This window comes from Drosophila arizonae, chromosome 2 (assembly GCF_054131065.1).
Source record: "Drosophila arizonae isolate 15081-1271.41 chromosome 2, UAZ_ARI_1.0, whole genome shotgun sequence".
NCBI lineage: Eukaryota > Metazoa > Arthropoda > Insecta > Diptera > Drosophilidae > Drosophila > Drosophila arizonae.
Window position 1 is genome coordinate 23,737,972 of NC_142922.1, and position 18,622 is coordinate 23,756,593.

The following is an 18,622-nucleotide window of genomic DNA, read 5'->3' on the forward strand; positions in this document are numbered from 1 at the left end:
TTGCAATGGCATGCATGCATGTTTGTAGTGTGTGTGTGTGTGTGTGTGTGTGAGACAGAGTGTGCATGTTCGTGTTTGCGTTTGCCGTATGCGTGTGTGTGAGTGTGTGTTTCATTTCAATTGTTTTTGTATATTTATTTATACATATTCCAGAGCGCGGGGCATTCCGTATGATTCCATATTCAGATATTCCAGGTTTTTGAGCGTTGATTGATTTGTTTTTGGTTGGTTTTCGAATTTTTGCAGTTTAACAGTTTTTTTTTTTTTTTTTTTTATAATAATATAAATTGAGTGTAAGATATATATATATATATATATAATATATATGGATCGCCAAGATAATGAATTTTGGTCATATCAAATTATAATAAAATACAATTGGATTCAAAATTTTGACGTCGAATGCAGTTGCAAATTTCGAATTTAGTTTTTAGAGAGGAAAGACGGTTGGGCAAATCATTAAATAGCGGGTATTTTGGGTTGATAACAATTTTGTTGTTTTTTTTTCGGTTTTGGTTTTTGAATCGAAAAGTTGATCGATAGATAGATTTGTTTATGATTTGGTCGTTGGTTGTTTGTTTGGTTGTATTAATTTTAGGTTTTCAGGTTTTTGGTAGAGAATTTTTGTTTAGGAATTTTGTAGTTTGACGAACATATATATAATTTTTTTTTTTTTTTGGTTTGCAAAGTTTTCAAATTTTGTTTGTTACCGAAAAACAAATGATTTGTTTTGTATATAAGAGTATAACAAGAACATATATAAAAAGAAAAGAAAGAAAAGAAAAATCGAAATAAACGCGTTAGATTCTTGTATTTACATACAATAATAAAAGTATGTATATATTATTAATGTTTATATGAATTAAATATATTATGTATATGAAAATTACGTTTGATTGATAAGAAAAAATGCTAATATATATTTTAATATTTGTGTTGTTGTCTCTGGTGTTTTGTCTGTGTACTGAGTATCGCTCGAATTGAGCAACAAATGCAAATTTTACTGCCTCTAATATATAATTTAGGAATTGTATTCATAAGAACAAATCACAGCGCAAGATTTTCGGTATCTATTAACGAATCGAGCTTAAGCTCTATCAAAATTTGTTTGTATGACTTTCTGTTGCTTGCGATGGACACAATATTCAAATTTTTACTAAATTTACATAATTCAAAATATTAAATAATAAGCGTTAAGTAAAGCAATGGGCATTTCTTAAAAGTAGGCTACATATTTGTTTAATTTTTAATTTTTTTTTTTTTTTTTTTTTTTTTTTTTTTTTAAATAAAGGCATTAAAACTAATTATATGAATAAAACAAATTTTAAAAAGCACGATGATTAAAATAAAAATATAAATTAATAAGCGTTGCGATAAATAAGCATTAAATGCAGTAAAGCACATTTCAGATAAAGCATAATAAGCGCAGGGAATTACAATTTAGTTGTGGTTCGATTTGTTAGTTTCCAGGACGTAAAGCAAAGCGTTGCATATTAAAGCATAATAATTTGTTTCCATTGCTCAAATATTGGCCAAAAGATGTCGTTAGCGTCTGTGAGCTGTTGTGGGTGGTGGTGTGGTATGTTGTGGTGTGCAGTGGCTGTGGATCGTGTTTTGTGTGTGTGGAATGATGTTGTGCTGCGCGGTGTCGTGTTTATGCAGTTGGCAGCATTTAGCATGCAAATTTTGACATTTGTAAACGAAAATAAAAAGTTGTCGAAATTAGTTTTCCGTCTTACAACAAATTAATAGGCAATGAAGCTGAAAACAAAACAAAATTAAACAATCGGCCTCAATGAGAGCTGAGGGCTGCTAGGTCAGCGACTCGATATCGAGAAATCAAATAAAGCCGAATAAATATCCAATTACATCCAAACTACATTACGTATTTTCAAAAACTCTACAGAAGTACAGTACAACAATTGTGTTTCTGTGTGCGTCGTGTGTGACTGTTGTTTGTTGCGACTACTGTAGCTGCGAGTCTGCGGCAAAGTAGGACAAAAACACGCACCATAATCACTGGCGAATTGGCTGAGCCACCTTGCTGGGATCTTGATGGGCGCTGTGAGGGGCTCAGCGGGACGGAACCGCCGCCCGAATTGTTTGACATGGCCACAGCAGCGCCGTTGATGCCACCACCGGCAGCTCCATTGCCGCTGGCGGCGTTCGGATAATCATAATAGCTATATTCGCCTTCATAGGCACGATAAACGTCATCGTAGTACGTATCAGCACCGAAGCCAGGACGAAATTCTGAATAGCCAAAATAATCATAATCGTAGTCTAGAATTTCGCAAAACATGTGGATTTGTGGGAATAGGATTACGGTTAAAGGTTAATTACGGAACAATTCGTGTGTTACGAGGCGTTGTATGCGTGTGTTTGGCGTGTATCCGTGACATTGGAGAATGCGTGTATGTATACGTAGTATGTTTGTATCGAATGGGGGATAGAAGAGAGCCTGTCTTAGCTGCGCTTGACCAATTTGGAACTCGAATTAGGCGCGTTCTGAACGCTGAATGGGATGGATGGACGGTATGTTGGGTATGGTGGGCGTGGCAGACACACATACACATACAATATAGATGTTGTTGGTATAAGTAGATTGATGGCTTGGGTTACTTACCGGTGATAAAACATCAAACAGTATACAGGGTGCTTAACATTCGCTACACAGAGAACACAATGGCAACGTTTAATTATGATAAACACAGCTATGAACAACGTTTAGAGGTTAAGTCTAACTATGTGTAGTGGTATTAGTAAGTTATAGTTGTTGTTGTCAGAGAGTACAGCATCTTGAAGATGTAGGAGAAGGAGAGCCGAAGATAAAGAAAAAAATAAATAAATATATATATGTATGTATATATATATGGAATGAACGTATGACAACAGCGAAAAGAATCAGGCATGCAAACAATGAAAATGAACAGAGAGAAAGAGAAAGAGGAAGAGCATTAACATACAAAACTTGCAAATATGAAATATTTACGTATAGCTGAGTGAAAACAAATGAAGAGGTTATGTTCAATCAAAGTTTGGTTATGTGTGTGCGCAAATTGGTTAAATCAATATCTCAATTATCAATTGGTTAGTCTCAATCTAGCTGGATACTAGACTGCGGGTGGGTGCTAAGGCATTTTGTGTGAGTGTGTGTGTATGTGTGTGTGTGTGTATGTGTAGAAGTAGTAGTAGAGTAGTAGAAGTATTTAGGGGCACGAGCGTACAAGTTAGTGGGCATCGCGCTTTCTAACCTTAAAATAACTAACTAAAATGAGAGAGACGATAAAAACAATAAAAGGTGTTGAATGAAAAACCAAATATTGGCATTGGATATGATAACTTAAAGATGTAAGCTGCAGACCAATTAGATGTATCTGGCTAGTTTTAGTTCAACAACTTTAGTTGTTAGTTTTTCGCTGTGGCTTAGTAGAGCAAATACATTTATCTAAGATTTAACTAAATATAACCTATTAAATAAGGTACACTCAAAGATTACGCTCGTTTGTATTCGAATTACTACGGATCTAAAGTCAAATGTTCCTCCTGCGATCTTCCGATCAGTTTTTCTAGTTTTCTCTTATTTGGGAGCCACACACACACATGTGCGGGCTCGTTAAGTATATATACACTCAGATATTCTTGGTATACTTGATGAGAATAATCGATTGGTTCACTTATTGGCGTATTTGCCCAACTTACCGTATTCACGGGGCATCGGTGTGCGGAGGGGCATACGCGCCCCTGGTAGGCGCACGGGTGTGATGGACATCATGCTGGGGTGTGTCGGCGACAGATTTCTGTATGGAGACAATGTTTCAAATCTTTACAAGTCAACCAATTGTAAAAGGGTTGGGGTTATTAATATTGTCATTATTATTATTATTTTTTGTTTTCATAAGTTTTTTGGTTTTGTTGTTGTCGTGTTGTGGTGGGTGGAGCAGTGAAGCAACGAACAAGTGGGATCACCCATTTGATCACAAGGCGATTGACATTTCGCAATTGGCAATAAAAAGAAAGAAAATACAAAATTAAATAAATTAAGTGAATCACAAACGGATTCCGTACAGTGGATAATGGCGACTTGAAAAGCAAACATTTCATTTAAATTTCTTTTAGATGAACCAAAATCTCGAAGCCAATTGTAATTAAAATGAATAGATTTTTGAATTTTGCGCCAATTTCATGTTGTGCTAGACAAGGATTATTATTTGGGTGTGCGTGTATACATAGATATATATATATATATAAATGAGTGTGGACACCTAACGGGTCAATGTAGAACTTACCCAACGATTCCTGGACGCGCCTGCATCATTTGCATCATGCGTCGTTCGCGTGCGCGCAGTATTTCCTCCTTTTTCTTTTTGTCCGATGGTGGTTTGGCGAGTGAGACCTATTAAATAATATTCCAGTATAATATATACATACATACATTTTCATTTATAACTATATTCAGTTAAAAAACATACCTCAATATTTGAGGCGCCGACCTCCTTGCCATTAAGGCCACGCATAGCTTCGACGGCGCTATCACGATCCTCAAAATGTATAAAGGCATAGTCTTTTATCTTCTTGACGCGTTCCACTTTGCCATATTGCTCGAATTGTTCCTGCAAGAGATACACTTTCCAATTTTGCACAGATTGAGATGATTGTATATTTAACCAACCTTCAGTTTATCCTCTGTAACGTCTTGCGTTAGGTTTCGCACGTAGAGTACCTTAACCTTAGACATTGTTTGTTCATCCGGCTCCTCCTGTGGATCAGCCCAATCGACTATAATATCACATCCCCAAACCTGCGAGCATAATTATTGGTTTTAAAGGGATACAACGCGCCCTGGATCGGTTATAATACTTACCTTAATTCTACCAGTGCCAAGTCTCCGTTTGGCCAATGAAGCCGCCTTGTGTGAATCGTATTCGAGAAAACAGAAGCCGCGGTTCTTTTTCTTGTCATCTGGCGAGCTATAGATGATTACCTCGTAGAGGCCAGCTACGAATTTTGTTATGGATTACAAGGATTATAAATGAAAATGTGATAATTATTAGTATGATTTTTGAATAGTATAAATTGTCATTTAATTAAATGCACAACTACGGAATAGATTAGTTTCACACACACACAAATATATATATAGAGAGTGAGAGAGAAATACAACAAAAAAGTATTTGTATTGACAGCATTTTTGTATGTGTGAATGGCTGAGTGTATGTGTGTGTGTGTCTGTGTATTGATGGCATTAAGAACCGCACTTTAAATTAAATTTGAATTGATGTATTAAATAAATAACAGAAATGCACAACATTTTACATGACAAGCGGCGGCTGTGCATGGTAAAATAATGCAAATTTCTGAGCTCTTCAATATTAAGTTAATCGTATCGTTTACACTCGGTAAAGGTGATTTTGAAAACCAATGCCAACAGATTCTTTGCTGATTTTTGTTTTTAAATATTTTTGAAAAAGTATATGCGCTAAGCTAAACGAATTCGATGTGTATATTTTCGCATAATCATATACGTATATAGAAATAGATATAGACACAGAGAGAGAGAGAGAGAGAGAGAGAGAAGAGAGAGAGACAGTAAGTAGTTTGAAATGAACACACTTAGAGAGAAGGCTTTTATAAGAAAAACTAAAAAATAACTGGAATACCGTTGGTTGATGTTGCTTCTGTTTTATTTATTTATTTTTTTTTGCTTTTTACAAGTTGCAAAAAAAAAAAAAAGTTAAAATTGATATATATTTATATAAGGAGTTATTGTAGAGCACACACTGAGCTTGAGTATTTCTTTTGTAGGTAAAACAAAAACAGTAACAGGATAGTATACACTGAGAAAGACACAGATATAGTAAGAAACACACGTATATATATTATATATAGTATATATATATTGATTTTGATTTAGAATTTGAATTGAGTTTCCATCGAATTGCAGAGTTTGATAGAGAAAGATAGAGAGTAAAATGAGTTTGGGGTGGGGGATTAACACGTTTACAGTAAGTGTTTTCTCCAGTCATTACCATAGTTATATGATTGGCCAGAACAGAGATCTATATATACGAATTGTATTTGCCTAACCAAATTAATATGGAGGTTGGTTGTTTGTGTGCGCGATTAATAGTTGTATATGTTGTTTCTGCTCTAAATCAAAAATTGACGCGTCTCTGATGCTTTCAAAAATATTCAAAAATGTTTGTTTGTTTTGGCAAATTGTTTAGCTAAAGGTTTTCAATGTCAGCAAATCGGGCACATTTAGTGGAATTAAATTAATACAAATCATAATTAAAGTGTAACAATTAATTTTTTGTTGTATTTGCTAGATAGATAGATAGATAGAAAAATAGATAGGTAGAGAGAGAGAGAGAGAGAGAGAGAGACATAGGGAGGGAGAGATAGTAGAGTTAAATAAGCTAAACCGTATCACAGTTTGGCTCATTGGGGATTTCCTTTTTAATGGGATTGTGTGTGTGGCATGATTATTCAAATTTTGAAGAATTTTTAAAAGCGAAAATTGCAAAACAAAAATCCAATTAGTACTTTGTTGCTGCTGCAGCTATTTTCAATTCTGGCTGTCTGCAAGTATCGCCCCTAAAAAGTTGGATGCCTTACGCTTACTTTTACCAATTCGCTGGGGGGGTGTTGGTTGGGTTTTATTTATTTGTATGAAAGTTTTTGGTTGGAGGGTTTTTTTATTTTTTGTGGTTTTTAGCTGATTTCATTTGTTTGTTTTTCTTTTTTTGTTTTTTTTTTTTTTTTGTTTTGTTTTGGATCACTTACGTGCATGTTTAGAAAATTCCTCAATTAATTCGTCACGATCTCTATTTTTAGGTATATTGCCGACAAATAGCCGGTGATTGTTAAATGATATCGTAACACCAATCTTTTTGCCTTTCCGAATTTCAAAATCATTTAGCTGCAATTGTTCAAAAGTTCACACAAAACAAAAGAAAATTTTGATTTGCTATGAAAAATTTGTATCCATTGGTACTGCGATTTTTGGGGGATTTCGATTTGGTTTTTTTTTTTTTTTTAGTTTCTGGGTGAAAAATTATGGTTGTTTCGTGGGTGTTTCAGTGTGAGTGTGTGTTTGTATAGGATGTGCGTGATGACTTAAAAAATTTGTAAGATCTAGACTTAGGCTTAAGAATTTGTAAATTAAGTTCTTAGTTGGTTATTCGTGCCAAATAAAAAAGAATTTATAAAAGTATTTGATTAGGATTTAGCTAATATTTTGTTTGCTGTGATTTTACATGTATTCATTTGCTGTTTCACTACCGAGAGTTGTTTTCATCAGAAGTCATCTGTTGCTTGTTTTCGGCTGTCAAATCTTACCTTTCGGAAACATACCCAACACACAATTCAATAATTTTGACACCAATGGCAGATGACCTAACAATCACAACCTTCGAAAAGAATAAACACCTCTATTAGAGTCCTATGTTATAAGGTATACAACTTAAAACCATTTACGAAAAGAATATGCAATGCATAATTTTTGAATAATTTTTAAACATTTTTGTTGTTTCATTTTGCATTTTGGTTTTCGTACGCAAAGTTAATGACTGGAGATAATATATTTAGTATAAAAGAAATGCTTTTATATCGTTATTGAAGCGTATTATGGGCGTGTCTGTAGCTGTATTATTGGGTGAGTGAGTCGTGTGTGTGTGTAAATATATAATTATGAATGATCTGCTGGTTCGGTGCATCAATAATGGAATCTGATATTATTGTCGTGATCGCATTTGAAAAGAGTCTCAGACGCTTTTTCAAATATTGTTTGAATTCATGAACTTGTACTGCATAATGGTAATGGAATGGCAGGTGGTGGTGGTGGTGGTGGTGGTAGTTGGATGGCAATGGACGTGGTTGTGAAATGATATGATAAAACAATAAAACTTAAATTAATCAAAAGATAATAACCTGCGAATAAGTTATTCCCCGACCTATGCTACAATACACAAATGCCTGCCTGTTCAATTAGCCAATTCAGTTTTAATGAGCCAATTGGATTTTTGTTTTAACAATTTAAAGCCGATTTGTTCGTATAGCTTTAGAAAAAGGCGCTTTTGGGAAAGAAAGAGAAGCGACCTTTCGTAAAGCTACATAGTTGAAAATTTTAAATAGCTGTTTTAATTTCGTTTCAATTTACCTGTAAGTTTACCAAATTCCTCTAAAATTTCATCTTTGCCTTTTGACTTGGGTATATTGCCTACGAAAAGGCGCAGATTCGGTACGCTTATATTTATTTTCAGACACTTGCCGGGTTTTATTTCGTGATTATCGAGCTAAATTGTGGGGGGGAAGGTAAAACGATTTTTAATACCAATTCAATGTTAATTATAATAAATAAAAATTTAAATCATAATTTAATAACTGAGTAATAATTTTGTATAAGAACTCAAAATGGGGTAAAGGTCGGTGAGGTTGGTCAGGTTTGGTTGGTTGGTTGGTTCGGGGCATTGTTTGGTCGGAGCTTTTCAAATCAAACAAAATTAAATATTTTTTAATGTATAAGAATTTTGCATTACCAATTTCGAAATGTTTTGCAGAGATTTTGGTTTTCGTCGCGGCATTTGAAATATTATTGGAAAATTAGTTAGTAAAAAGTTTGTTAGTTGTAGTTTCTTTTTTATAATGAAAGCTCTGTAGAATTCTGGATTGTTAGTATAGTAGAGGACATGCTCGGCTTGTTTTTTTTGTTTTCAATAAAACCAGACAATGAAAACGTACCCCTACAAAGTTGAGAGTCAAGTCATTATATATAAGCTACGGTTCATATATGCTATAGCTACAAATTCACTTATGGTTAAGAAAAATTCAAAAAGAACTAAAGAAACTAAAATCAAAAGTCGGGAGAGAGGTTTCATAGTTGTTTGCAGTTCAAATATTATGTATGTATCGCAGAGAGAACTCTTTTCAAATTTGGCAAATTTGGTCTTTTTCGATATCTAGTGCTAAGTTGTAAAATTATGTATATATGTATATGTTTATAGTCTATATAAAGATAGGACATGCATACATAACAAGTTACAGATATATAGAATAGGCAGAGCATAAAAGAGCGTTAGCGATTAAGATGAAGGCAGGACTATAGACAATAGCGATTAAAGTAGCAACAATAAAGTTTCATCATTTTGGTTTGTTTTGTCTCAAAGCGCCGAATCGGGATAATTCAGGTTGTTGTTTTCTTTGGAGTTGTTGTTCTTGTAGTTGGAATTTCAATCGTACGAATTTATGCTTAGAACTAAAAGTTTTCAATTGTTGAATTTGGGTCAAGCGGCTGTGTTGAGGACCAAAACGTTTTGCGTTTTTGTTTTTACCTACTATACAAAAATTTTGATAAATATATTTATATATAGATATGTATATTGTTTGAAACACAAAGCGCTTTATGGACGGACGGTGTTCTTGCTGTTGTGTTGGGTCGAGGGGTGGGAAGACATTTGGATATGTACTGATATACTCAAGGTTGGATTAAATACCTGTCGAACAGCATTAACGGCCGCCTCGCGATTTGTGAATGTGACAAATGCGTAACCACGATTTGTGCCAGTCATGGGGTCCATCATTAGCCTAAGGTCCCAAATGGTGCCGCAGTTCTCGAACAGCGGTATTAGCTCATCCTCAAACATATCCTTGGGTATTTTACCACAGAACACCTCGCAGCCATTGCCGGGCACATTGCCCTCCCAGTTGGGTGGCGGCCCGCCGTATTTGCGTTGTCCTGCATTAGGCGAAGACGATATTATAATTGCAATCGATGAATGACACTATGACATTGTATATTTAACCCACCTGTGGTCACATCCAATGTGTAACCGGTGCGTTCCAGAATCTTTTTGATCTTCTCTTCGTCGGGACCCTTCACCTGTATGGTGCTGGCGGTCGCGGGCACACCCTGTTGGCTGGCGCGACTCTTTTGGCGATAGGTTTTCATAACCCCACACAAGTAGGCAGACTTATTTGACACATGCTCCAGATTTGACTCGAGGAACTGACTAAGCACATTCAAGGCACCATCAACGGGAAACTCCTTGAGCGCGTCCAGTGCGCGCTCGTCCAGCTCGGCGTGGGCAAGTTTGCCGGTTTTGTAGATTTCATCCAGTTTGCCAGCGACCTAATTGAGAAGACAGACAAATTGTATTTGAAACAAAAATAGCTCAAATATTAATTAAGCTCTTAAGTACCTTCTTGTCCAGACCATATTCCAGCAATTTGGGATAATCCTCTGTACGTTCGCCATCGCCACGGTCATCGGCTTTCTGGTTAATGTCATCTAATAGTTCGCCATTGCCTTCCGCCATTTCTGCAAGTATAAATAGTACATTGATACGTTAGTGTGCTTTTGGAGCCATGCAAAATAGCGGCACTTTAAATGCGAGCGGTGGCTGCCACCGAAATAGGTCGCGAGCAAATGCGAACGAAATTCGCACGCATCGCACGCATCAGAGAATGCCTAGCCTACAGAACGAGAGAGCGAGGGACAGAGAGAGAGAGAGAGAGAGAGAGCGAGGCAAGTTTGTGCAAAAAAGTTCATTGACTTCAAACAAACGCACGTTGCGGGCGATCAACGTAGTGGGAGAGAGAGATAGAGAGAGCGTAGCGCACGCACAAATTAGTGCGTGCATGACAAGAGCGGGAGAAGTTTTACGATGCGTGTCAAAAGAGAAAAGTAAACAATAGAATAAAAAAAAAAAAAAAATAAGAGGCGCGTTCGCAAATTGTGCGTGTGTGCACGTTCTATGGACAGAATTCAAATTGCGGGACTCACGAACAGGCCTTTGGCCGCTAGCCGATGGTCGGTGGCCGGCACACGCGTGCATGACGTAGTCAGACACGGTGACGATGACAGTTGCCGTTCGTGTGTGTGTGTGTGTGCCTGTGTTAATCAGCTGTGTGTCACTAGAACGGCTAGCCGATATAAACTGGTTGGCGCTACTGTATTCCTAAAGCCTGTTTTGCATTAAACGCTGGACAGCTTTAGATTTATATCAATTTCACTTGCGAATTCGCACATTTATATTCATATGGCCTCATATCGCAATATGTGCAATGCAAATGTTAGCAGCTGCAACTGGGCCAGTCATAATGCAAAGGCGAGTGCGAATTCGAATTCGAATTGAATGCCCGTTGCCAAGGGGCACACACACGCACACAGACACAAATACAAATTAGCAGTCAATTCTAACAACTATTATCAGCAACGTATGTATGTGTGTATATTTATTTGTGTTTGCGCGATTGCCCAAACAAAACCGAAATACATACGCTGCAAACACAAAAAGAACAGAACTATGGAACTCGATTATTGCGTAACGTTGTGCAAAAAAAAAAAAAGTGATCGGAACGCGAGAGAGCGAGAGTGAAATGGAGAGCGTGGTTTTGCGGTAACGAATGGGGGAGTGAATGCGATCTATGTATGCGCGAGCAAGTGTGTTCGTGTATGAGTGCGTCTAGGTGTATGTGTGAGTGCGTGTGTGTGAGTGACTGTACGACTTGCTCATAATTCGCATTTGCTTATATTGCAAAAATATTTTCAGCGCTGCTTTTTGTTTGTTGCTCCGCTCGCCAAAGCTCTCACCCAGTTAAGCTCTCTTTTGGCTATTGCTATTTCGTTTCATTATCGCCGATTTTTTTTGCTATCTTTCTTTGGCATGACATTGAAAAAAATTGTGTTTGTCGCTGTCGTTGCTGTTCCATTTTTGTTGTTGTTGTTCTTATTATTTTAATTTCGTTGTCGTTACTCACTTGAGGCCCGAGTTTGGGACTTAATCTCGTAGTTTTTGTTTGTAGTGGCAGCGGCAGCAGCAGCTGCGGTTCCGTTGCCATTGCCGTTGGATTTTCGACCGCCCAAGATGACACTGGTGCCAGCGGCAACGCGCTGGGTAACATTAACCAGCATGATAGTAAGACAATTACCAACAAAAACAAAACAAAAAGAAAAAAAAAATTCCAGACGATTTGTAATTTACTTAATGAAAATGAACTTTTTGAAGCTTTTCAGAAAGGAATTTAGTTTTTTTTTCGCTTGAAAATTCCGAAATGTTTGGCCCACGTCTAATTTTTCAGAACTGAGAAAAAAACTGATTTGATATAGCCAGACTAGCAAATGTCAAGTCAAGCAAAGCCTACTTGACAAGCATTTCAGGCTCGTGCCAATATCGATAAATGCCTCGAAGACTAAAAGCCTGGCAACTCTACACTAACAGCTTATACATTATTTGACATACATATATCGAAAATATAATGGAGAAAGCAAAATGCGCTCTGATGCATAATTTATAGAGGTGCTGCCCATTTCCTCTTTGGCCAGAAGCTTCTCTTTGTGACATAAGAAACGGGACAACGTGGAATAATGTTTATGTGGCTAGTAATGCATATGGGATTACGAGTACATTTTTTGTACCATATTACTACAGGACTTTGGCATAACGTGTTGCGGCATTCATAACGGTATTCATGTCGCAACACTCGTGCTAACCCTTAAGCACAGCACTTGGACGACCTCTGCACATTCAATTTGCAAATTTGCAAATTTTTTCCACTTTAACTTTTTTCCATGTTGTTTCTTTTTTCGCTTTTTTTGCATTTCTGTCCTTTCTTTCAACATCATTTTTAATGCATGTTTGCTGTGGCAACCGGGCCGTGTTTGCAGTTACACAGCTAGCTCCGCCCTCAGTGGTTGGGGCTTCACAAATGCATAAAAATATATGTATGTACATGAAAAAGCAGGAATTTGCATGGCTCGTTGTTTTCTGCAGCCGCATGGTAACTACCTCAATAAATTTCACGTTGACGCCGGGATACGTAAACAACGGGCCCAAACAAGCCGCACTTGTGCTAGTTGCCCCTATAGCCATGCAATGCGCTATTTTTTGCACCCCTAACAGCGACAGAGGGCAGAGGGCAGAGGGTAGAGGCCACCGGCTATCGGGCTCCGGGCCAAGAGATTATGCCTGGTGTAAGGTTAGTAAATCAACGATATGACAAATGCCTGGCGCGTCCAATTTAATGCAGCTTTCAATAACAGACAAAAGAAAATCAAAATTGCTGATAAAGCGAAATAAATCGCTTTTCGCATCGCACGCTAAGCGAACGACAACACTAGACATTACGCCGCCGTCGTAGCTGTCTGCAACTGGAATTACAATGCAATGCAGTTGGTATGCCAGACAGGGTGACCTGCGGGCAAGCGGAAAGGGTTTGACTGAGGTCTGCTCTGCGCTGCTCCTCTGCTACTCCAGCTGCGGTGCTTTTGAGGGTTGCTTGTTTTTGCTCTAGCCAAATGGCTGTTAAAGCAGGATTCACCCAAATGACATAAGCTTTAACTAGAATATTAGCTGCTGCAGGGGAGAAGCTTAAGTGAACAATTTGTCAATTTTTTTATTATTCTTACATCATATTTACATCACATTTGATATTTTTAGCAAGTGGACAGGATAATTTTGTGCTCTTGTTGCATTTTCAGCCAGTGTCATTTGGGCTCAGCTCGGCCGTGCATAAAAGTTTCTTTTCAAGAAGCTGCACAAGGGCGCAGAGAGGCGCGCGATGTAAATGGTCAGCCGAGAGGGGAGGGGGGTGGCTTAGTATCCATTTAAATATTATTGCCATGAACGAGGACGACGACAACAATAGAGGCAGCGGCAGTCCGGCCAGCGGAAGTGAATTCGGAGAGGGATTGAGAGGGGGCGGGAGGGGTGGTGTATATTATTGATTTTCTGCAAATGCGTATGGAGCTGGGCAACTCCCTAGAAGCAATGGGACAGGCGCAACCCTTTGGCTCACACACTAGCCAACGCCGGCCAGATAAGCCAGTCAGAACGAGTGCCATAAGCCGATTTAAGGCACGAAAATAGCTGCAAGTAGTTTCGACTGCAGACATGCTCCACGCTCTATGCGCAACATGGCTAGCCAGCAACGGGGAGGGGCGAGGGATCCAAGCGGAACTGTGGCAAATGTTTGCTGTAATTTATGGCCAGAGGGTTGCAGCAAAGACGCCGGTAGCTGGGAGCGGGGGCGGCAGCCAAGGTGGGTGGTGTGGTGGTGCTTCAGAGGCTCGGTCGATGTGGCCGCATAAGTTGCAGAAATTAATGCCATTGCGACAAGCTGCCAGGTAAATTAGAAAGGGGCGAAGAAGAAAGTAAGCAAGAAGAGAATGGAAATTCTTGTAGTTTATGGTAAATAAAGCACGCAAAATGCATTTGCCATTAAGCAAATTTGATGTCTAAGGAAGCCAGACGGGCAGACAAGGATAAATGCGGAAGCCTTAGAAATGCAACAAACAGAGAAATAAGTGGATTGAGCTGAGGTTTCTGGATGGGTTACACTTGGGTATTTTGCGAAATGGAATGCTTCAATAATTAATGTTGCACAATTTATTACGAAAATTTCTGAGAATCGCATAGTAAGTCGCATCCTCATCTCTTTCATCTCTTACACTATTCTCCTTTAAACGAGCTCTGCTGTAAGGACATAAAACCTGTCCACATTTATCATAGCAGCCGCTGGCAGTCTGCGCCTTGCATGACATTTCCCGCAGGACTTGAGCTTGCCAAAAATCGTAATCTTCACTATCTTTGCTTGTTGGGCCAAACACAAACAAATCTCAGGATTTGGCCGCTTCTGTTGCCAAGAAACCAATAAAGCGGCTCCGTTTGGCCACTACCAGCAAAATATTTTGGCAGCCGTAAAACTTTCAATATTTGATGCACACACACACTCGCACACAATTCTGTGGCCAAAAAGCTCAGGACATGCTCCACGATGCTCGACGAGGAGCATCAACAACAAATACAAGGACGAAGGGGGGGCACATGCAGTCACGTGCACCGCGCCCTGACCGGGCACTAAAAAATTCGCTGCAATGCGGCTGACTGAATGCTGGGCACGACGCGAATTCCAAGGGAAGGCTGAGGAGGCGAGGGGCGGCACAACAGTTGTATGCAATGAACATTGTCTGCGATGTCCGGAATGTGGAACTGTGTGCGTGTATGTGTGTGTGTGTGTGTATTTGTTACTTGTGCAGTGAAGGGCTTGCAAAAAAAAGACAACATGCCGGCCAGTACATAAAGGCGCCAACACATACATATACATATAAATATACTCATATATACAAAAAGATCACAGGCATGGAAAAACGCTTTAATTTTCTGTCGCCAAAATGAAAGGGGAATGCTCAAAATAAAACTCTGCATGGTAAAAACAGGGCATCTCACAGTCGGGACCAGTGAAGCCGTAGAAAGAGAAAAGGTTATTCAGCTTGCGCATCGCGCAGCCAACAAGCTTCCTATCTCCACTCCTCTTTCTCTCTCTCTCTCTCTCTCTCTCTCTCTCTCTCTCTCTCTCTCTGTAGCATAGTTTGGCTTTCATGGCGAATTAGAAAAGTGCCGGCTGCAGGCGCCGCTCAATTCCAGCAACGAGATGACACTACTAGGAGGAGGCGCTCCTCCTGGCAGCTACTTGACTCGGTGGTATCTAGCGTTTTTATTTAGCATATTTTATTTGCGAAATTAGGCTGAATGCTCTTGCCAGCCAGGCAGTGCGCTTCGGCCGCCCGCTGTGCACAGTGAACGAGGACATGGCGCCGCCTGCAACTGTGGCAGCCAGCGCCTGGCACAGTGCAGCACAGGACAAAGCAGAGCCCGCTGATTGCATGGCGGCTGTTGCAGTGTCATGAAATGTTGCCAGCCTCGTTGCATAAATTGTGGCGTGCGAGAGGAAATTACAGTGCAGCAACTTATTTTACAGTAAATAAAAATCTATATAATTTACATTTTGCAAATTTATACTTGAAGGCATTACGGAAATAGATTTGGAAGACAACAACAGAATTGTCTGTAGCCTCTCAGCCCATCAGATAAAATAACTAATCAGCAATTCTTGTTTTATGTCAAGCCCTGCGCTGAGCTTTTGGCTTAACTGTCAAAGTTTCAGACTTTCAAAAGCCAAGCAGAAAGGCAACATTGCAAGTTAAATGAAAAGTCGAATGTAAGGAAAAATGGAAAAGCAAACACATAAGGAAGGCGACAAATACGGCCTGGCAGAAATGAAAACGTGTTTTCCGGCAACGAGCTGGCCGTGCCCACCGGCTCGAACAGCAAACAACTAGCAGCGTCCCCTTCAACCCACGAGCTCACATTGCCTGAAGAGCCATGCATTCATGCAACACCAACTGCAGAGAGGCTCCGCGTACTCCCTGCGGCCGCACCAGCGGTTGGGGGAGAAGAACGCAAAGTAGAAACGGAGAAAACATGGCGAAGCGCCAAATTATCCACACATGCCGACAACAACGACTGGGATGTGGCGGCCGGCGAGGACGAGAGTGAGGATGAGCATGAGGATGAGGACGAAGCAAGCCAAGGCAGTTGGGAAAGAAACGGAAACAAGACAAGAACTGCAAATAATTGCAGCTGTACCTCTCTATATTTCTGTCTCTCGCTCGCACGCTCAGTTGTTCTCTCTCACTCAAAGAGGCAGAGAGAGAGAGAGAACGCGCGTATTGCACTCGCAAGCTTTTGTTGTCTGGCAATGCAGCAGAGCTTTTGGCGCTCAATGCCCTCTTGCTCTCTTTGCATGCCCATGCCCCTCATTGCATGCAACGCGCCGGCCGGTTTTCGCTTACTTTTCACATACATTTATTCTCTGTGTGTGTGTGTGTGTGGTGTGTTGTTCGTGCATGTGTGAGTACTGTAAATTGTGGTTTGTGTGGACGCCATTTGGCTGACACGTGGCTGACGTGGAGCTCAGCAAAAGGGCACATGGAAATGCAATGCAAAAACAAAATTGCCAAAGGAGTGCAAAATCAACTAGCTTTAGACAGTGTACGGCAACAAACAGAGGCCGAGCCAAAAACTAAAAATCAGGAAAGGAAAGCAAAAGGCGACGCAAACCGGTTTAGCAATCACCAAACAACAACAACAACAACAGCAAAAACAGCCACAGCAGCAACAACACATAGCGATGCGGAGCAACTTTGTCTGGACTTTTCTTTATTTTAAGTTCACTTTTAATGATTTGTGTTTGCGGCGGCGGCAACGGCGAGCGATGCAAGAGTAAAAATCAAAATGGTGGACACAGCAGCATGGGACAGAGACGTCAGCAGCGCTGCTAGCGAAGGCGCAGCGGCTTTTAATGCGATTGTGACGATGTTAAATGCATTGCCCACACACGCACACACACACAGAAACAGGCACACACACACACACACACTCAGAGACACAAATGCTCAGACAAGCGAAGCGTCGCAGACATAAAAAAATGTAGCCCCGTCAAAGCTGCATGTCGTGTGTGAGCGTGTGTGTCTGTGCTTGGGGCCGCTTTTGTTATGGCGACGCCTGTGCTTGTGTTTGTTGCAGTGTTGAACAACGCAGTCGATGGGGCGTTGTTGTTTTTGTTGCTGCTGCTGCTGGTGTTGCTGTTGCTACTGCTGTTGCGCTGCTGTCGTCAAGCTCTGCTTCTAGTTTCTATTTTCTGCCTTTGCCTTTTTGCATATGAGTGAAACACCTGAACACGCACACATGCGCACATACATATATACATTTAAATTGATTTCGTTTCATTTCACGCCACACATGTCAGCTGTTTGGCTTTAAATATATCTGCACACACACACGTACATTTATGTATATAAAATGTTGCTGTCTAATGTTTGCACTTAATTGCACACACACACACACACACACACGCATACACAAACATTTGCCAGATTTGGGGTCTGAAGAAATGCCGTCGCTGACTGCTTGTCGCGCCGTGTGCTTTTACTCATACACACACACTAACATTCACAACACTGGCACTTGATATGGATACGTACATATGTATGTATGTAGCTGTTGTTGCTGCTGGCCTTTCTTCGCACGTGTGTGTGTCGTGTAAGTGTGGCTGTGTGTGAGCGTGCAATTTGCAGCGGCAAATCAACTTTTATTTCTTTACCTTTTAATTTATTTTGCACTAAAATTCACAAAAATTCACTTTGTATGCACTTTTAAACTAGATTTCGTTGTTTTGTTTTGTTTCTTTTACTTTTTTTTAAATTTTTTTATTGTAGATATTTATAGCTAGCTCCTTTGCATTTTATACATTTATAAAATAATTTGTATATTATATTTTGTATTTTATTTATTTATTTATTTTAGTTATTTATGAGATCACAGTGGCCGTGCCGTTCCGTTCCGTTAGCATTTCGCGTGCCGCGCGCGCTCTGCCTACATAACTTAGCGCACCTAGTATGCGTATGTGCGAGTGTGTGTATATGCCTGTGTGTGCTTGCGAATTCTCCAACGAGCATCAAACGAAAATACATTCATACATGCATGTACATATATACAATATATACACGCATATAAATTGAACGCTTTGTTCTATTTTGATTTCGCTTTGGCACTGTACAACACACAAGTGAACTTCTATTGCTAATTTCCGATTATTTATTGTAGTTGTAATTTGCGTTTGGCAGCCACCGCGTTGTAATAATGGCGGACGCAACGTCTACGTCACCGGTTCTTGGTTCGGTTCTTCGCACACGTCTGACGTTCGCTGGCTGCTGCTGCTGCTCAGTTGGTCTTCACGTCGTCACTTGCGTCGCACAACAAAACCCACAAACAACTCTGGG

At 39.6% G+C, this 18,622-nt stretch overlaps 1 protein-coding gene across 22 annotated transcripts in view; it reads right to left on the bottom strand.

Annotated features, from left to right (window-relative positions):
* The window catches only part of Syp (synaptotagmin binding cytoplasmic RNA interacting protein), a 49,539-nt gene that overhangs the window by 4,256 nt on the left and 26,661 nt on the right, over positions 1-18,622 (bottom strand). For 2 of the 22 annotated variants that reach the window (XM_018009162.2, XM_089470215.1), the window contains exons 1-11: positions 11,761-12,097; positions 10,200-10,318; positions 9,808-10,129; positions 9,495-9,736; positions 8,162-8,297; positions 4,865-4,998; positions 4,673-4,801; positions 4,473-4,613; positions 4,290-4,396; positions 3,703-3,800; positions 2,012-2,283 (exon numbers count right to left, since the gene is read on the bottom strand). In XM_018009162.2, the coding sequence (XP_017864651.2) occupies positions 2,012-2,283; positions 3,703-3,800; positions 4,290-4,396; positions 4,473-4,613; positions 4,673-4,801; positions 4,865-4,998; positions 8,162-8,297; positions 9,495-9,736; positions 9,808-10,129; positions 10,200-10,318; positions 11,761-11,914 (1,854 nt within the window). In that variant the 5' untranslated portion in view covers positions 11,915-12,097. Of the gene's footprint in view, positions 1-2,011; positions 2,284-3,702; positions 3,825-4,289; positions 4,397-4,472; positions 4,614-4,672; positions 4,802-4,864; positions 4,999-6,786; positions 6,923-8,161; positions 8,298-9,494; positions 9,737-9,807; positions 10,130-10,199; positions 10,319-11,760; positions 12,099-17,824; positions 18,587-18,622 lie in introns of those variants that run through there. The other 20 variants (XM_018009155.2, XM_089470209.1, XM_089470171.1 and 17 more) reach the window with 17 other exon arrangements.